General features: G+C 57.8%; 1 protein-coding gene across 1 annotated transcript; it reads right to left on the bottom strand.

The window, feature by feature from the left end:
- Nucleotides 1-248: 248 nt before the first annotated feature.
- LOC133362976 (collagen alpha-1(I) chain-like) lies at nucleotides 249-12,919 on the bottom strand. Its single transcript, XM_061581955.1, has 8 exons — nucleotides 12,047-12,919; nucleotides 11,031-11,445; nucleotides 10,424-10,658; nucleotides 9,343-9,604; nucleotides 4,773-5,717; nucleotides 3,193-3,486; nucleotides 1,371-1,619; nucleotides 249-272 (listed from the first exon to the last, which is right to left on the bottom strand). Exons 1-8 carry the CDS (start codon nucleotides 12,917-12,919, stop codon nucleotides 249-251), a joined length of 3,297 nt encoding a protein of 1,098 aa, XP_061437939.1.
- Between the last annotated feature and the right edge of the window lie 3,389 nt (nucleotides 12,920-16,308).

Genomic DNA, 16,308 nt, shown 5'->3' with positions numbered 1-16,308 from the left:
CTCACCCACTCACTCACCCACCCACTCACACAAAGACCAAGATTCCGCCGTGCAGATTTTTGCAGATCGCTGAGTGGCAAGTGCTGTTGGTGTGGCAAGTGTTGTTTGTGTGGCAAGTGTTGTTAGCGAGCAGCACCTACGAAGGCCGTCACTGTGGCACACGAGGGGGTGGGTGGCCAGCACCACGCCCGGCCGCCTTTGTCTTCCCACGATGTGGCGAGGTTTCACGACGCCACCGCTACGCAAGGCTACTCAGTCCAGGCCGAGTCGACCTAGGGGAGGCCCAGGGACCGGCTGGGGTCGAAAGCGGCGTTTTGGTAGCGCCCGTGCCGCTAACACACACACCACACACACTACACACACACACCACACACACACCACACACACACACACACACACACACACACCACACACACACTACACACACACCACACATACACCACACACACACACACTACACACACACACCACACACACACCACACACACACCACACACACACCACACGTACACCACACACACACACACTACACACACACACCACACACACACCACACACACACCACACATACACCACACACACCACACACACCACACACACACCACACATACACCACACACTACACACACACCAAACACTATACACCACACACACACACACCACACCACACACACCACACACACACTACAGACACACCACTCACTACACACACACACACACCACACACCCCACGCTCACCCCCCACGCTCACCCCACGCTCACCCCGTGCTCACCCCACGCTCCGCCCCACGCTCACCCCACGCTCCCCCCCCACGCTCACCCCCCGTGCTCACCCCCCGTGCTCCCCCCACGCTCACCCCGTGCTCTCGCTGTCCCCTGCACGTTTACAACGTCACAACAGCCACCGTCTTGGTCTGTCTACCTGTCTGTCTCCACGTCTCTCTGTCTCCCCGTCTCCACGTCACCCTGTCTGTCTCTCTGTCTCTCTGTCTCCACGTCTCCACGTCTCCACATCTCTGTCTCCACGTCTCCCTGCCTGTCACCCTGTCTGTCTCCCCGTCTCCACGTCACCCTGTCTCCCTGTCTGTCCCCACGTCTCCACATCTCCCTGTCTCCGCATCTCTCTGTCTCCATAGCAGCCGGTCCCCCTTCCCCTCAACCCCCCCCCCCCGTGTCCCCCCCCCCCCGTGTCCCCCCCGTGACCCCCCCCAGCCCCCCCCAGCCCCCCCCCCGCTACCCCAGCCCCAGCCCCCCCCCCCGCTACCCCAGCCCCAGCCCCCCCCCCGCTACCCCAGCCCCAGCCCCCCCCCCCCGCTACCCCCCCCCCAGCCCCCCCCCCCGCTACCCCCCCCCCAGCCCCCCCCCGCTACCCCAGCCCCAGCCTGCGCCGCTGCTCCAGGCCCCGCACCACCAGCTCCAGGTGGCGCTGCTCCAGCAGCAGCGGCATCCTGGACGCCAGCAGCAGCCGGCACGAGGGCCGCTCCCCCCCCGGGCCCCCGCCGAGGGCCCCGTCCACCGCGGCCCCGCAGCGTCGTGCGCGCCGCGCCAGGCCCGGCAGCAGGGCCAGGGCCTCCGTCACCTGGCGGCGCAGGTCGCGGCCTCCCGGCGCCGGCGGCGGCCTGCGGAGAGACGGGCGAGGCGAAGCGAGGCCCACGTCAAGAGGGTGAGGTCCACGTCAAGTGGGCGGGTGAGGTCCACGTCAAGAGGGTGAGGTCCACGTCAAGAGGGCGGGTGAGGCCCACGTCAAGAGGGTGAGGTCCACGTCAAGAGGGTGAGGTCCACGTCAAGAGGGTGAGGCCCACGTCAAGAGGGTGAGGTCCACGTCAAGAGGGTGAGGTCCACGTCAAGAGGGTGAGGCCCACGTCAAGAGGGTGAGGTCCACGTCAAGAGGGTGAGGTCCACGTCAAGAGGGTGAGGCCCACGTCAAGAGGGTGAGGTCCACGTCAAGAGGGTGAGGTCCACGTCAAGAGGGTGAGGCCCACGTCAAGAGGGTGAGGTCCACGTCAAGAGGGCGGGTGAGGCCCACGTCAAGAGGGTGAGGTCCACGTCAAGAGGGTGAGGTCCACGTCAAGAGGGTGAGGCCCACGTCAAGAGGGTGAGGTCCACGTCAAGAGGGTGAGGCCCACGTCAAGAGGGTGAGGTCCACGTCAAGAGGGCGAGGTCCACGTCAAGAGGGCGAGGCCCACGTCAAGAGGGTGAGGCCCACGTCAAGAGGGTGAGGCCCACGTCAAGAGGGTGAGGTCCACGTCAAGAGGGTGAGGTCCACGTCAAGAGGGTGAGGCCCACGTCAAGAGGGTGAGGTCCACGTCAAGAGGGTGAGGTCCACGTCAAGAGGGTGAGGCCCACGTCAAGAGGGTGAGGGTCCACGTCAAGAGGGTGAGGTCCACGTCAAGAGGGTGAGGTCCACGTCAAGAGGGTGAGGTCCACGTCAAGAGGGTGAGGTCCACGTCAAGAGGGTGAGGTCCCACGTCAAGAGGGTGAGGTCCACGTCAAGAGGGTGAGGTCCACGTCAAGAGGGTGAGGTCCACGTCAAGAGGGTGAGGTCCACGTCAAGAGGGTGAGGCCCACGTCAAGAGGGTGAGGCCCACGTCAAGAGGGTGAGGCCCACGTCAAGAGGGTGAGGCTCGCGTCAAGAGGGTGAGGCCCACGTCAAGAGGGTGAGGCCCACGTCAAGAGGGTGAGGCCCGCGTCAAGAGGGCGGGCGGCGACGTGGGGCCACAAGATCGGCGGGTGGGGCGGCCGTAGCCGGTTTGCTGGATTATCGTCGGCGGGCATCGTCATCGTCGTCGTCGTCATCGTCGTCATTGTCACCATCGTCATCATCGTCGTCATTGTCACCATCGTCATCGTCACCATCGTCGTCACCATCATCACCATCGTCACCATCGTCACCATCGTCGTCGTCGTCACCAACGTCACCATCATCGTCGTCGTCACCATCGTCGTCGTCGTCATCATCACCATCGTCACCGTCGTCATCATCGTCGTCACCATCGTCACCATCGTCACCATCACCATCATCATCATCGTCACCATTGTCACCATCGTCACCATCGTCATCGTCACCATCGTCATCATCGTCACCATCACCATCGTCACCATCGTCGTCGTCGTCACCATCATCGTCACCATCGTCGTCGTCGTCACCATCAATCGACGCCGTCGTGGCCGCGCGGTGGGCCTCCTCCGTACCGTGGCGACGTCGGCCCCGTCCTGCCGGTGCTGCCGGCCGAGGCACCCCAGGAGGCCGCCCATCGCGTCCTGGCTGTCCAGCACCGCCTCCAGGCGCTGCAGCAGGCGGCGCGGGCTGCGGGAACGCAGCGCTCGCTGGGACGGCGACGAGGTGGAGGTGGTGGACGAGAAGGTGGAGGAGGTGGAGGAGGTGGAGGAGAGGGTGGAGAGGGTGGTCCGGATCTGCGCGCAAGCCGCCGAGTTTGATTCCAGGTCTCCGTTGAGCAGAGCGAGGGAGCGGTGCAGGCTGGAGCGCTGGGGACGACATTGCCCATCGACTAACATTGCCCAGAGACTAACATTACCCATGGACTAACATTGCCCATCGACTAACATTGCCCAGAGACAAACATTACCCATCGACTAACATTACCCATAGACTAACATTACCCATAGACTAACATTACCCATAGACTAACACTGCCCATAGACTAACATTACGCATAGACTAACATTGCCCATAGACTAACATTACCCAGAGACTAACATTACCCATAGACTGACATTACCCATAGACTAACATTACCCATGGACTAACATTACCCATAGACTAACATTACCCATAGAATAACATTACCCATAGACTAACACTACCCATAGAATAACATTACCCATAGGTCTGTCAGACTCTGTCTTCTCGACAGACCTGTTCTCCACCTGAGGACGGCTGCTTGCGTTGTGGCCGAAACGTCGTGAGAATTATTTTATTGTGTTTTATTTGTATTATTTTATTATTCTCCTTCTACGTGACTTTACCGAAATAACCAAAAAGAGAAGACGACGTTTCGATCGCAACACGAGCATCCGTCTTCACCTCACCTGAAGATGGACGCTTGTGTTGCGACCTGAAACGCCGGGACTTCACCGAAAGAAGCAGAGAACGAGAAGCAGCTCTCCGCAACCCGCACCCCGTAGATCAGAGGTCGCAAACGGGTTTTGATTCCTTTCCCGTACCCGGCCGCACCAGGGTCGCAAATGGGTACCCGTACTCTACCCGTACCCAGCTGGGTATCGGGTAGGGTACGGGTACCCGTTTGCGACCTCTGCGATGAAGCCATGTTGCAGGCGCGGGTGGGTTGATTCTAGGCACTTGAATTGTGAGAAGAGACAAGACGTTGGGAAATGAGTGACAAACGGTGACTCACCAGTGACTCACGGCCTACCCGTACCCATACCCGGCCGCACCAGGGTCGCAAACGGGTACGGGTAGCTGGGTATTGGGTAGGGTACGGGTATCGGGTAGGGTACGGGTATCGGGTACGGGTATCGGGTAGGGTACGGGTACGGGTATCAGGTTGCGACCTCTGCCGTAGCTCCCTGTCAAGAACAAAAATCGACAGGGGAATAATAAATGGCCTCCCTGTCTGTTGAAGGCGAACTACACGTATGCTCTTCGGTTCTGTCGGTAAAGTCACTTAGGTTAGAAATCGAATCAAATGAAACAAACCACGACGTTTCGATCGCAACACAAGCGGTCGTCGTCACGAAAGCTTCAAATCAAGACGAAAAAGAACACCCCCGACGCTTTTCAAAACGCTCACCAGCTCCTCCTCATCCTCCCGCTCCTCCTCCCGCTCCTCCTCCTGCTGCCGCTCCTCCTCCTGCTGCCGCTGCACCTCCGGCGGTCCGTCTGCGGCCTCCCCGTCCGCGAGCTCGTGCCCGGGTCCCGCCCGGAGGCTCCCGCGCCGGAACCAGCCCCCGACGATCAGGGGGTAGGCCTCCTCCAGTAGCTCCAGGCCGCTGCCCACCCGGGGCCCCCGGTAGCCCCCGGGGGCCGCCCCCCTCCGGTAGTAGTCGCCGCCGTGGCCGGCGAAGGACGCGGCGCTCAGGATGAACGAGTTGGCGTCCGTGGCCACGGCGGACGGGTCACCGTCGTCGCTGTCGTCATCGTCGTCGTCGTCGTCGTCGTCGTCGCTCTTTCCGGAAGTTCCCGGCTTTCCCAGAATTCCCGGCGCTTCTGCGGTTCCCAGCCCGCTCGGAGACCCTCCCAGAATTCCCGGCGCTTCTGCGGTTCCCGGCCCGCTCGGAGACCCTCCCAGAATTCCCGGCGCTTCTGTCGTTGCTGGCCCGCTCGAAGAGCCTCCCAGAATTCCCAGCGCTTCTGTCGTTCCCGGCACGCTCGAAGAGCCTCCCAGAATTCCCGGCGCTTCTGCCGTTGCCGGCCCGCTCGAAGACCCTCCCAGAATTCCCAGAATTCCCGGCGCTTCGTTCGTCCTGCCAGCCCCCGGCACGTCCAGCGTTCCCGGCCAGCTCGAAGACCCTCCCAGAGTTCCCGGCTTTCCCAGAATTCCTGGCGCTTCCGTCGTCCCGCAAACCCGCAGCGTTCCTGAAGTTCCCGCATCGCTGCCGCCGGACGGCTCCTCCACGAAGACGTCGTCGTCCACACTGTCCACGGAGGGCGTCTTTCCCGGCGGGCAGTGGCCCGACAGGGCGGCCGCTGGGACGATGTCGCGGCCCTCCGACGGGCCTGGCCCGGCCTCCGCTTCCTGCGAGGGGCAATGCGAGCGAGCACAGCGTCATCGACGGCAGCCCGGTCTTGCACCACCCCCCCCCCCCCCGCTCACTTTGGTTCTCTGATCGTTTAAAAAACAAAGGAAATAGAAGTGTCGCGTTAACGGGGTTTTTGGTGAAACTAAAGTAGAATGTCTTCTTGGTTCTTTCGGTAAAGTCATGTTGAAGGGAAATAATGAAATAATACAAATAAAACATAATAAAATACAATTCTCACGAGGTTTCGGCCACGCTGTCTTTCCGACAGACCTGTTCTTCACCTGAGGACGGCTGCTTGCGTTGTAGCCGAAACGTCGTGAGAATTGTATTTTATAATGTTTTATTTTTATTATTTTATTACTTCCCTTCTACGTGACTTTACCGAAAGAACCAAGAAGATGAATCCCTGCAGTCACGAAAGCTTTACATCGAAAAGTAGAATGGGGCTGTAACCCTTTCTGGCAATAAGATATTCAAACGCCGACTGGAAGCCCTTTGCAATGACTCCCGTTACTGCACTAACCACACACGCCTCAGCACTCGTGTCTGACATGCTGCCTCTGGTGTAGACCAATCAGTCTCAAAGACAATGCAGCATACAACACTATGGTTACATTATTATACTGATAGGAACGAAGTGAACCAGCCTACAATAGATTATATCGTCCGTCCGTCCGTCCGATGTCCGATTAGGTGTAGCAACATCGCCCCCTATTGCAAACACTTGGCAGGACCCTACAAAAACCTTTAGACTCAGTGAGGCTTTCCTGGCTAAACAAGTGTAACATTCCCTTATAATTCCCTGAGATAGTTTTTAATTAAAACATTTAAATTAAAAATTAACTCACAGCGGCCTAAAGCCTACAGCTAGGCCTAAAGCCTAGAACTAGGCCTCAAACTCTCCCTTCGTATCGTATTTGTTCGTTCCTACCAGCCGACCACGCAGGGACCTGTTTATAGGAAATGCATATGCAACGCCATGAACACACGGTGCACTTACCTGCACTAGCGGACATACGTCAGTAGGGGGTGATATGTGGCCCACCGATGTTCCCGAGACCCAGAGGTCGCAAACGGGTTGTGATTCCTTACCCGTACCCGTACCCGGCCGGGTACAGGTACCCGTACCCTACCCGTACCCTACCCGAAATGAGTGACAAACGGTTACTCAACAGTGACTCACGGCCTACCTGTACCCGTACCCGGCCACACTAGGGTCGCAAATGGGTACCGGTATCCGTACCCGGCCGGGTACAGGTACCCGTTCCGTACCCGTACCCTACCTGAAATGAGTGACAAACGGTGACTCACCAGTGACTCACGGCCTACCCGTACCCGTACCCGGCTGCACCAGGGTCGCAAACAGCTACCCGTACCCGGCCGGGTACGGGTAGCTGGGTATCGGGTAGAGTACGGGTATCGGGTACCCGGTTGCGACCTCTGGCTGCTGGGCCAATCAGTTTCAATGACAATGCGTGTATGCTTATCGGTGCATGTTTGTTTGAACGTTTTGAACAAGGACCGTCTGTGTGTGTTTAATGCAGTAATTTGATGCCTTGAAACAGGCTGTGTCTATTTGCTGTGTGGACATATCAACACAACTCCTGTTTTCTTGCCAGAAAGGGGTAAAATCTAACAAAAGTATTAACATGCTCGGGGTTAAGCAGACATACCTATGGGACTCTTTTTTTTGTTGCTGGTACTATGGAGATTTTGAAAGCCGTAAAGGCTTTACCCCCCCATCCCTCCTTCCGGCAAAAATCACGGAAAACTCCTGGGAACGGGTAAAGCTTCTCACTTGTTTGTCATCGCATTGGGCCACGTTCTATTCACGTGACCACGGTTGCTAGGGAGATGCTGACTACCTCGCCTGGGATACAGGAGGTCGTGGGTTCGATCCAGACCCCCTGACGCCTGCTGTATATTTGGAGTCTGTGTTTCTCTCTCTCATCATCATCACGGTGGCTAGGAGATGTTGACTACCTCGCCTGGTATACAGGAGGTCGTGGGTTCGATCCAGACCCCCTGACGCCTGCTGTATATTTGGAGTCTGTGTTTCTCTCTCTCATCATCATCACGGTGGCTAGGAGATGTTGACTACCTCGCCTGGTATACAGGAGGTCGTGGGTTCGATCCCGACTCTGACGCCTGCTGCTGCTGTATATTTGGAGTTTGCCGCGTCTCTCTCTCTCTCTCCGTGGTCGCGTGGATTTTTCTCCGGCTCTTGCGGTCTTTCCCCTCCACATTTTAGCATCACCACGGCTGTATGTTTCCACGTGTTGATGATGATGATGGTGAGCCACTTCGTGCGAGCTATTATTTGCGAGCGCCAGGTCACGTATGGAAGAGAGCTACGACATAGCGGCTTTTGATCGGCCGCTGTCGGGTGGAGGAGGGAGTCCACGACACAACAGTGACGTTCACACAATCACCCAACCCGACAGAAACCGACCGCGGATGAAGATGACCAGAAGGGAATTTACAAAGCGCCTTAATCAAGGCGCTTTACGCAGAATTAAGAACAGGGCAACAACGCGCGCACATGTGTCTGTGTGTGTGTCTGTGTGTGTGTTTGTGCGTGTGTGTCTGTGTGTGTGTCTGTGTGTGTGCGTGTGTCTGTGTGTGTGTTTGTGTGTGCGTGTGTGTCTGTGTGTGTCTGTGTGTGTGTTTGTGCGTGTGCATGTCTGTGTGTGTGTTTGTGCGTGTGTTTGTGTGTGTCTGTGTGTGTGTTTGTGTGTGTGTGTCTGTGTGTGTGTTTGTGCGTGTGCATGTCTGTGTGTGTGTTTGTGCGTGTGTTTGTGCGTGTGTTTGTGTGTGTCTGTGTGTGTGTTTGTGTGTGTCTGTCTGTATGTGTGAGGAGCGGTGGTGCAGTGGTTAGCGCTACGCGGCGCTACGAACCCGGCGACCCGGGTTCGATTCCCGCTCATGGCCAACACCAGTGACGATTATCTGAACCGGTCCTGAGCCTCCCCTAGGTCGACTCAGCCTCAAATGAGTACCTGGTGAGGTGTGTCGTAAACATCGCCACTGGGGAGACAAAGGCGACCGGGCGTGGTGTTGGCCACCCACCCCCTCGTGTGCCATGCCGGCCTTCATAGGTGCTACTCGCTAACAGCACTTGCCGCTACAGTCTGTTAAGGCTACACGGGGGATCTTTGTCTTTGTGATGAAGATGAGCTGAATGAAATAGACGAGAGGAAGCAGCGGGTGCGAATCTGTGACGATGATGAATGGAATTAATGAATGGGGGTTAACAAGTGGTAGTCGTATCATGAGAATAATGATGATTCCGACAGGAGATGATGACACGTAGCTGATGGTGATGATGGAGAACCGAGCACAGCAGGAGCGGAAGGACGTTCAAGCGGTCGTAGCTTTCCGCGGTGTAGCGGTCGTGAATCGTCATCGTCACCATCGTCATCGTCGTCACCATCGTCATCGTCACCATCGCCACCATCATCATCATCGTGACCATCGTCATCATCGTCATCATCGTCACCATCATCACCATCGTCACCATCGTCACCATCGTCACCATCGCCACCATCGCCACCATCGTCACCATCGTCACCATCGTCACCATCGTCACCATCGTCACCATCGCCATCGGCGTTCGCTCACCCCCCGCTCCCGGCGGCTCCAGACGCCGCTGCCGTCACCGCGCTGGCGCGCGGCTCGTGGCCGCCTCTCCAGCAGCTCCTCCACGGAGCGAGCTCGGCCCTCGGACAGGGGCCGGCTCCCCGGGAGGAGGAGGTGGTGGTGGTGACGGTGGTGGTGGTGGTGACGGTGGTGACGGCGGTCGCCCCCCACGCCCGCCGCCACCGCCATCGCCGCCACGTCGTCCCCCCCAACCTCCGAGTCGTCGATCATGCTCCCCTCGCTCCTGCGTGTGGGGGGGTCACGTGGGGGTCACGTGGGAAGGGTCACGGGGGGTCACAGGGTTAGCATCAGGGTTTGGTTAAGGACTTGGGTTAGGATTTCGGGTTAGAGAGAAGGGCTATTGTAAGAGCTATGGTTTTGGGTTATAGTTAGGCTCAGGGTTAAGGGTATATTCTATACACACACCCACACACACATAACGCTTCGCACAGATGCATTCAAGAATCCATGACTGCAAAGTGACTCTCCGTGTCCCCGTGTCTCCCCGTCCCCAAAGTTTTAGCGAGAATCTCCATTTTAAATGTTCTGGCCTCGTGGGCGGGGCTACCCGAGTAGTGGGCGGAGCTACCCGTGTAGTGGGCGGAGCTACCCGAGTAGTGGGCGGAGCTACCCGTGTAGTGGGCAGAGCTACCCGTGTAGTGGGCGGAGCTACCCGTGTAGTGGGCGGAGCTAACCAGGTAGTGGGTGGAGCTACCTGAGTAGTGGGTGGAGCTACCTGTGTAGTGGGCGGAGCTACCCGAGCAGTGGGTGGGGCTGACGGTGAGGGCGAGCATTACCACCAACACCAAAACCCGCGCCATTCGCCACTAAGTGACGTCACCACGGTGTCTGTGCCAGGCCAGGTGCACTTTGAGGCTACCACGTGAAGTGTCGATGGCTCGCTGACAGGAGGTCTCGGGACAGGCCCAGGTCTGTCGTATCACCACCACCACCACAACCACCACCACAACAACAACAACCACCACCCCCACCACCCCATTGAGCTTCCCAGAAACCTCTGCACAACAACAAGGGGGGAGGGGGGGGGGCCGCCTCGCCGCACCTGCTCAAGGCCTTGGCCGGACCCGGACCGACGGACATCATCGACGGCACGCACAGATATCTCCCGCCGGGCATCAGCGCCACTTTCCGCGCCTCGTGGTCGGACAGAGACGGGGAGAGCGACAGGCGAGTGGCCCCCGTGGGAGCCGGCCGGGCCCGGCCAGTCGAGCCGGGGCAACGAGGCGTGATGGGAAGGGCCGCCGCCCTCCCTGCGGTCGTCCTGCTGCTTGGCGGAGCTGCAGGGAGACACAGAGCGGGGATCAGAGGTCGCAACCGGGTACCCGATACCCGTACCCTACCCGATACCCGGCTACCCGTGCCCGGCCGGGTACGGGTAGCCGTTTGCGACCCTGGTGCGGCCGGGTACGGGTAGGCTGTGAGTCACTGGTGAGTCACCGTTTGTCACTCATTTCCCAACGTCTTGTCTCTTCTCATAATTCAAGTTCCTAGAATCAACCCACCCACGCCTGCAACATGGCCTCACACTCAACCCCAGAGAGAGCGGGTGAGAGCGAGAGTGAGAGAGAGTAAGAGTGAGAGCGAGAGAGAGAGAGAGAGAGAGAACGAGAGAGAGAGCGAGAGAGAGCGACACAACGAGCGGCGCCCACGAGCGTCTGCAGCGGTCACCGACCGTTCTCTCGCCTCCTCCGACGCTGACGGCTTCCGCGACGCCATCTTGAAGAGGCTCGGCAGTGACCAGTGGTGGGCGCGTCCCTTCTGCGGCCTCTCCCCCGGCGTGGCCAGCGTGGCCGAGGACGAGGTTGCGGCAGTGGCGGCGGCAGCGGCGCCACCTCCCGAGGCCCGCGAGAGGCTGCCGGCCTTCCCGGCGGCTCCGGCGGCTCCGGCGGGGGCGTCCAGGCTGGGCAGCGAGGTGTAGTGCGAGGGGCCGCGCGGCGCTCCGGGTTGGCCCGTCGGGGGCGACGAGGCCGGGCCTTTGCGGGAGCCCCCGCCGGCGGCAGCGGCGGCGGAGGTGGCGACCGAGTCGTGGGAGCGCCCCGGGGGAAGCTTTCCACCGCCGGCCACCTGCGCGAGAAGCGAGAACTCAAATTGCGGAACGGCGGTGGCAAGAATAGCCGCAGTCGATTCGCTGCCAGGATGAAGGCCTTCCCCCGACACCCCGTGACCAACACCGCAATCAAACTAAACCGGAAGCACCATTGGAACCTCATTTGCCAGTAAAAATGTGATAATTGGTTTTTTACCCTTTTCTCTGGCAACAAAACTGACACCTTTTTTTTTTGCTTACCCCGAGCTCTCATACTCTGATTGTGCATTGTCTTTGAGTTGTGCGTCTTTTTGGCGTCATTTGGTCCAACACCATGTGAGACTAGGCTCTGAGGAAAGCTGTCTTGGGTGTGGACCAGTCAACTTTAAGTCCAGTGCATACATTATCAGAGTTGTGTTTTTTGTTTGCATTATGACCGCAGGCATTGTGGTCTATGCAAACATGACTCCTCGTAAAAAAGGTGTCAGTTTTGTTGCCAGATTGAAGGGTAAAAAAACAATTATCATAAACCGGAAGCGTTACATCTGACACCACCTTGGGGGGGCAGTCGCCCCCAATTCGCCGTTACCCCTAGGGACAGGTGAGGGGGGGGGAGAGTGGCGGGGGGGGGGTTCGAACCTCCTCTCCGCGGCCCGACTTGGTGCGTCCGAGCCGGTGCTTGAGCAGCGACGTCATGAGCGGCGTCTGCCGCAGCGCTGCCAGCCAGCTCTTCTTGCCATCAGCCGGCGCTGGCTGCTGCTGCTGCTGCGTCGTGGATGCGGACGTTGAAGACGACGATGACGACGACGAGCCGGAGATGGAGCCCAGCGTCTCGCACGATGCCGAGAATGCCCGGCCGTTGGGCGCGTGGGCGCCCGACCCCAGCGTCGAACGGTCGCCGATGCCGCCGCCGCCGCCGCCGATGCCGCCACCGCCACGGCGACTGCCGCCGGCCCGCTCCGGGTCCCGCCTCATGGTGGGGTCAGCCCTGGTGGCCGCCCTCGGCCGTAGCCACAGCGGCGCGGCGAGACCGGCCACGGGCCTGGCGCCCAGCCCCCCGTCCGGGCGGTCACCGTCGGGCTGCCGATCCGTCTGCCGTGTCCCCGGCGTCTCGTCCCCCTGGCCGGCTCCTCCGAGCCACGTCCGTTCGCTCTCCCAGTCCGGCGGCAGCTGAGTTCCTGGTCGAAAATAATCGGCGTCGCCACCGCTTTCGTCGTCGTCGTCGTCGCCTCCTCCGCCCGCGGTCCGGTCGGCCCCGCCGCCACGGCTACGCCAGGCCACCGGCCCGCACAACTCCCGCCGGGTGAGCGACGTGGCCCGGAGTACGCGCGACTGGGCGGCCCGCACGCTGCTCATGTAGCCCAGCTCGTCCCCGCTCCCGCTGTCCTCCGGCTCGCCGCTCGTCAGCCGCCCGGCGACATGTTGGGGGCTCGTTCGGGTCGCCGCGTTGGAGGCGTGCTGCGACACCAACATCGCCCGCGCCGCTGCGATCATCTCCGTCGTCGTCGTCATCGTGTTTGTGGTACCGTGGCGGCGATGGTGGCGGTGGTGGTGTTACAGGGGAGGCGTTTCGCAGAAGCTGCTTGCATTGCACACGGGGATGAATTTCATCTCAGGGATGCGCAAGGATCACATTTCGCGACGTGACGTGCGCTCGTGGTATCGGTTCCCCCCTCCCGCCGTAAATGTTTAATTGCTGTTTGAAGCGATTGTCGCGTATTATTTTTCGTCCTTCGCTGAACTTCCAGAACTAATGGCAATTCGTCCCCGAACGCTCTCCGCCCTTCGGCGGTTTCACCCGACGGGAGCCCGCCGCACCGTTATGACGCGTGACGCTCTTAACTGGCGCATGCGCTGTACCTGTTGGCGGCTTCCATGGCAGCGGGGGGAAAGTGCGGGCGGCCCAACTGCCCACTCTTCCGAGATGCGCTGCCACCACCTCGGCCCTGCAGCAACTACGGTCGCACACGGGGGGAGGGCGGCAGGGAAAGCCCACGGCAAACAGGTTTAACAAGCAGCAGCAGCAGCAGTAGTGCAGGTTGGGCCATAAGAAGCAATCGCCTCAATTGCTTTGGCCAAAGTGAAATAAAAACACAAACTCTAATTGATAGAAAAGAATTCATGGAGACGCGATGTCATTCTGCACGAACCCCGGAACCTGCAAATTTTAGTTGTTGATGAAGCCGTCGAGGCGAAAATCAGCTTCGTCCGACATCATTCAGTTTGTAACGAAAGCGTCGTCTTAGTCTGCACGTTCAGTGCAAGCAAGCGAGCGCTCCAGGCGGCTTTGATGGTCTCTGTGCTGCAATTCTCGCACCAGCTGCAATCTTGCGTGGAACAAGACGCGAGTCCTTGTACCCAAGACAGAGGTCGCAACTGGGTACCCGATACCCGTACCCTACCCGATACCTGGCTACCCGTACCCGGCCTGGGTACTGGTACGGGTAACAGTTTGCGACCCTGGTGCGGCCGGGTACGGGTACGGGTAGGCCGTGAGTCACCGGTGAGTAACCGTTTGTCACTCATTTCGGGTAGGGTACGGGTAGCGTACGGGTACCCGTACCCGGCCGGGTACGGGTACCCGTTTGCGACCCTGGTGCCGCCGGGTACGGGTACGGGTAAGGAATCAAAACCCATTTGCGACCTCTGACCCAAGACCATCGTGCGATCCCCAATTGAACGTCGGAGCGTCTCCCCGTCGAAGTTTCGGGGCGTCTCATCGGTGGTCTCCCTTCACTTGCTCAAGAAGAAGTCGGAGATCAACCGGTTCGGGGTCTGCCAACGCGGCGTTTCGCATTCAACCCCCCATCGTTGCCGATTCCCGGATGTCGTAACGAGAAATCGACGCCCAAATACGGTGCGGAGCTGGGAGCCGTTGGGGTCTTAAAATATCCAGGATAGTCTCTCTCGTGTCCAAATTGTCGAACGGTTGCCTCCGAAATGTATTTCCAACTATTCCTGCTTGCTGCCGAGGTGTATGACCGGTCCATCATGAAGTCCCCAGGCTTCTACTTTATTATTAATGCAAATTTTGTTTTTTTTAAACAAAATAATTTTCACACAAAATACCGCAATTTCGAAGCAGGCCGTTACTTATGGCCCACCAATGTAGTAGCAATTGTAGGGCTTCTGAATGTCTTTTATTAAGCTTTATTTATATTATTTTATTATTTCCCTTCTACGTGACTTTACCGAAAGAACCAAGAAGATGAATCCCTGCAGTCACCAAAGCTTTAAATCGGCATTTAAAAACTTACGAACCGTGAACGAATTGTGATCGTAAGTCAAGGACGGTGGCTATTGTGAATAACAACAGGTCGGGTCAAACCACTGTGCCATGGCCCACTCTTAATTACGACCCCAGACTCTTTAACCCAACCGCTATCATCCGCACGTGACTTCTTCACTAAAACCACCGTCCGCTGTTCCCTGACAACGACCCCTAAAAGCCCATGGCACCTGGGGCTAGATCACGTGAAAATATGAATATTGTGTCGTTAAACCCGGAGACACCAACGCCAGCACCCAACACGGCTAAGTGGTAACGCTTGTCGCATAAAGAAAACACGGCCAATTAATTAACTAAGTTCAGCATGAAACCGGTTGATGTTTGGGTTGGAGAGTAAACCCAACAACGACATTTACAATTCGAGTCACTGCCGCGAGGTTTCACCGGCGATTACAACAACAATTATCAGCGGCGGTGAGAAGTTGAAGAAGCCTTCCTGCTTCCAGTGTTGAATCGAGCAAAGTGACGTGATCATCACGATCATCGCTGTGAACCCGTCAGGGGCGAAGATCAAAGGCGAACATCTCACTCACAAACGCCCGCACTTACGAACACCCGATTTACAAACACCTGCACTTACAAACGTCCAACTTACGAACACCCCACTGAAAAACCAGCTTGCATTATAATTTTTTTCACATTGATTTAAAACGCGAAACTCTCACCGGCAAATCGAATCGCGGCACTATTTGTTTTCCGGCGGAGCGATCCTCTGAGAGTTGTAAATGAGTCAGCCTCGTGCTGCCAGCGAGCGAGCGAGCCAGCGTCTGTCTGTGTGTGTGTGTTTGTGGGCATTTAAATATCTTCTTGGTTCTGTCGGTAAAGTCACGTAGAAGGGAAATAATAAAAACCAAACATAATAAAATACAATTCTCACGACGTTTCGGCCACAACGCAAGCAGCCGTTCTCAGGTGAAGAACAGGTCTGTCGGAAAGACAGCGTCTGAATGAACAGGTCTGTTGGAAAGACAGCGTCTGAATGAACAGGTCTGTCAGAAAGACAGCGTCTGAATGAACAGGTCTGTCGGAAAGACAGCGTCTGAATGAACAGGTCTGTCGGAAAGACAACGTCTGAATGAACAGGTCTGTCGGAAAGACAGCGTCTGAATGAACAGGTCTGTCGGAAAGACAGCGTCTGAATGAACAGGTCTGTCGGAAAGACAGCGTCTGAATGAACAGGTCTGTCGGAAAGACAACGTCTGAATGAACAGGTCTGTCGGAAAGACAGCGTCTGAATGAACAGGTCTGTCGGAAAGACAGCGTCTGAATGAACAGGTCTGTCGGAAAGACAACGTCTGAATGAACAGGTCTGTCGGAAAGACAGCGTCTGAATGAACAGGTCTGTCGGAAAGACAGCGTCTGAATAAACAGGTCTGTCAGAAAGACAGCGTCTGAATGAACAGGTCTGTCGGAAAGACAGCGTCTGAATGAACAGGTCTGTCGGAAAGACAGCGTCTGAATGAACAGGTCTGTCGGAAAGACAGCGTCTGAATAAACAGGTCTGTCAGAAAGACAGCGTCTGAATGAACAGGTCTGTCGGAAAGACAACGTCTGAATGAACATGTCTGTCGGAAAGACAGCGTCTGAATGTCTTTTATTATGTTTTATTTTT

This window comes from Lethenteron reissneri, unplaced genomic scaffold, assembly GCF_015708825.2.
Source record: "Lethenteron reissneri isolate LAM-NWPU_2019-01 unplaced genomic scaffold, ASM1570882v1 scaffold_1638, whole genome shotgun sequence".
Taxonomy (NCBI): domain Eukaryota; kingdom Metazoa; phylum Chordata; class Hyperoartia; order Petromyzontiformes; family Petromyzontidae; genus Lethenteron; species Lethenteron reissneri.
This window is presented reverse-complemented; position numbering and strand designations above follow the sequence as displayed.

Bases quoted from the DNA above. Each gene is read 5' to 3' on its own strand.
- LOC133362976 (XM_061581955.1), bottom strand. From the start codon at position 12,919: ATGACGACGACGACGGAGATGATCGCAGCGGCGCGGGCGATGTTGGTG. The intron at 5,718-9,342 runs GTGAGCGAACGC...TGCCCCTCGCAG, and splicing joins GGAGCCGCCGGGAGCGGGGG to GAAGCGGAGGCCGGGCCAGG. The intron at 3,487-4,772 runs GTGAGCGTTTTG...TGTCGTCCCCAG, and splicing joins GGGAGGATGAGGAGGAGCTG to CGCTCCAGCCTGCACCGCTC.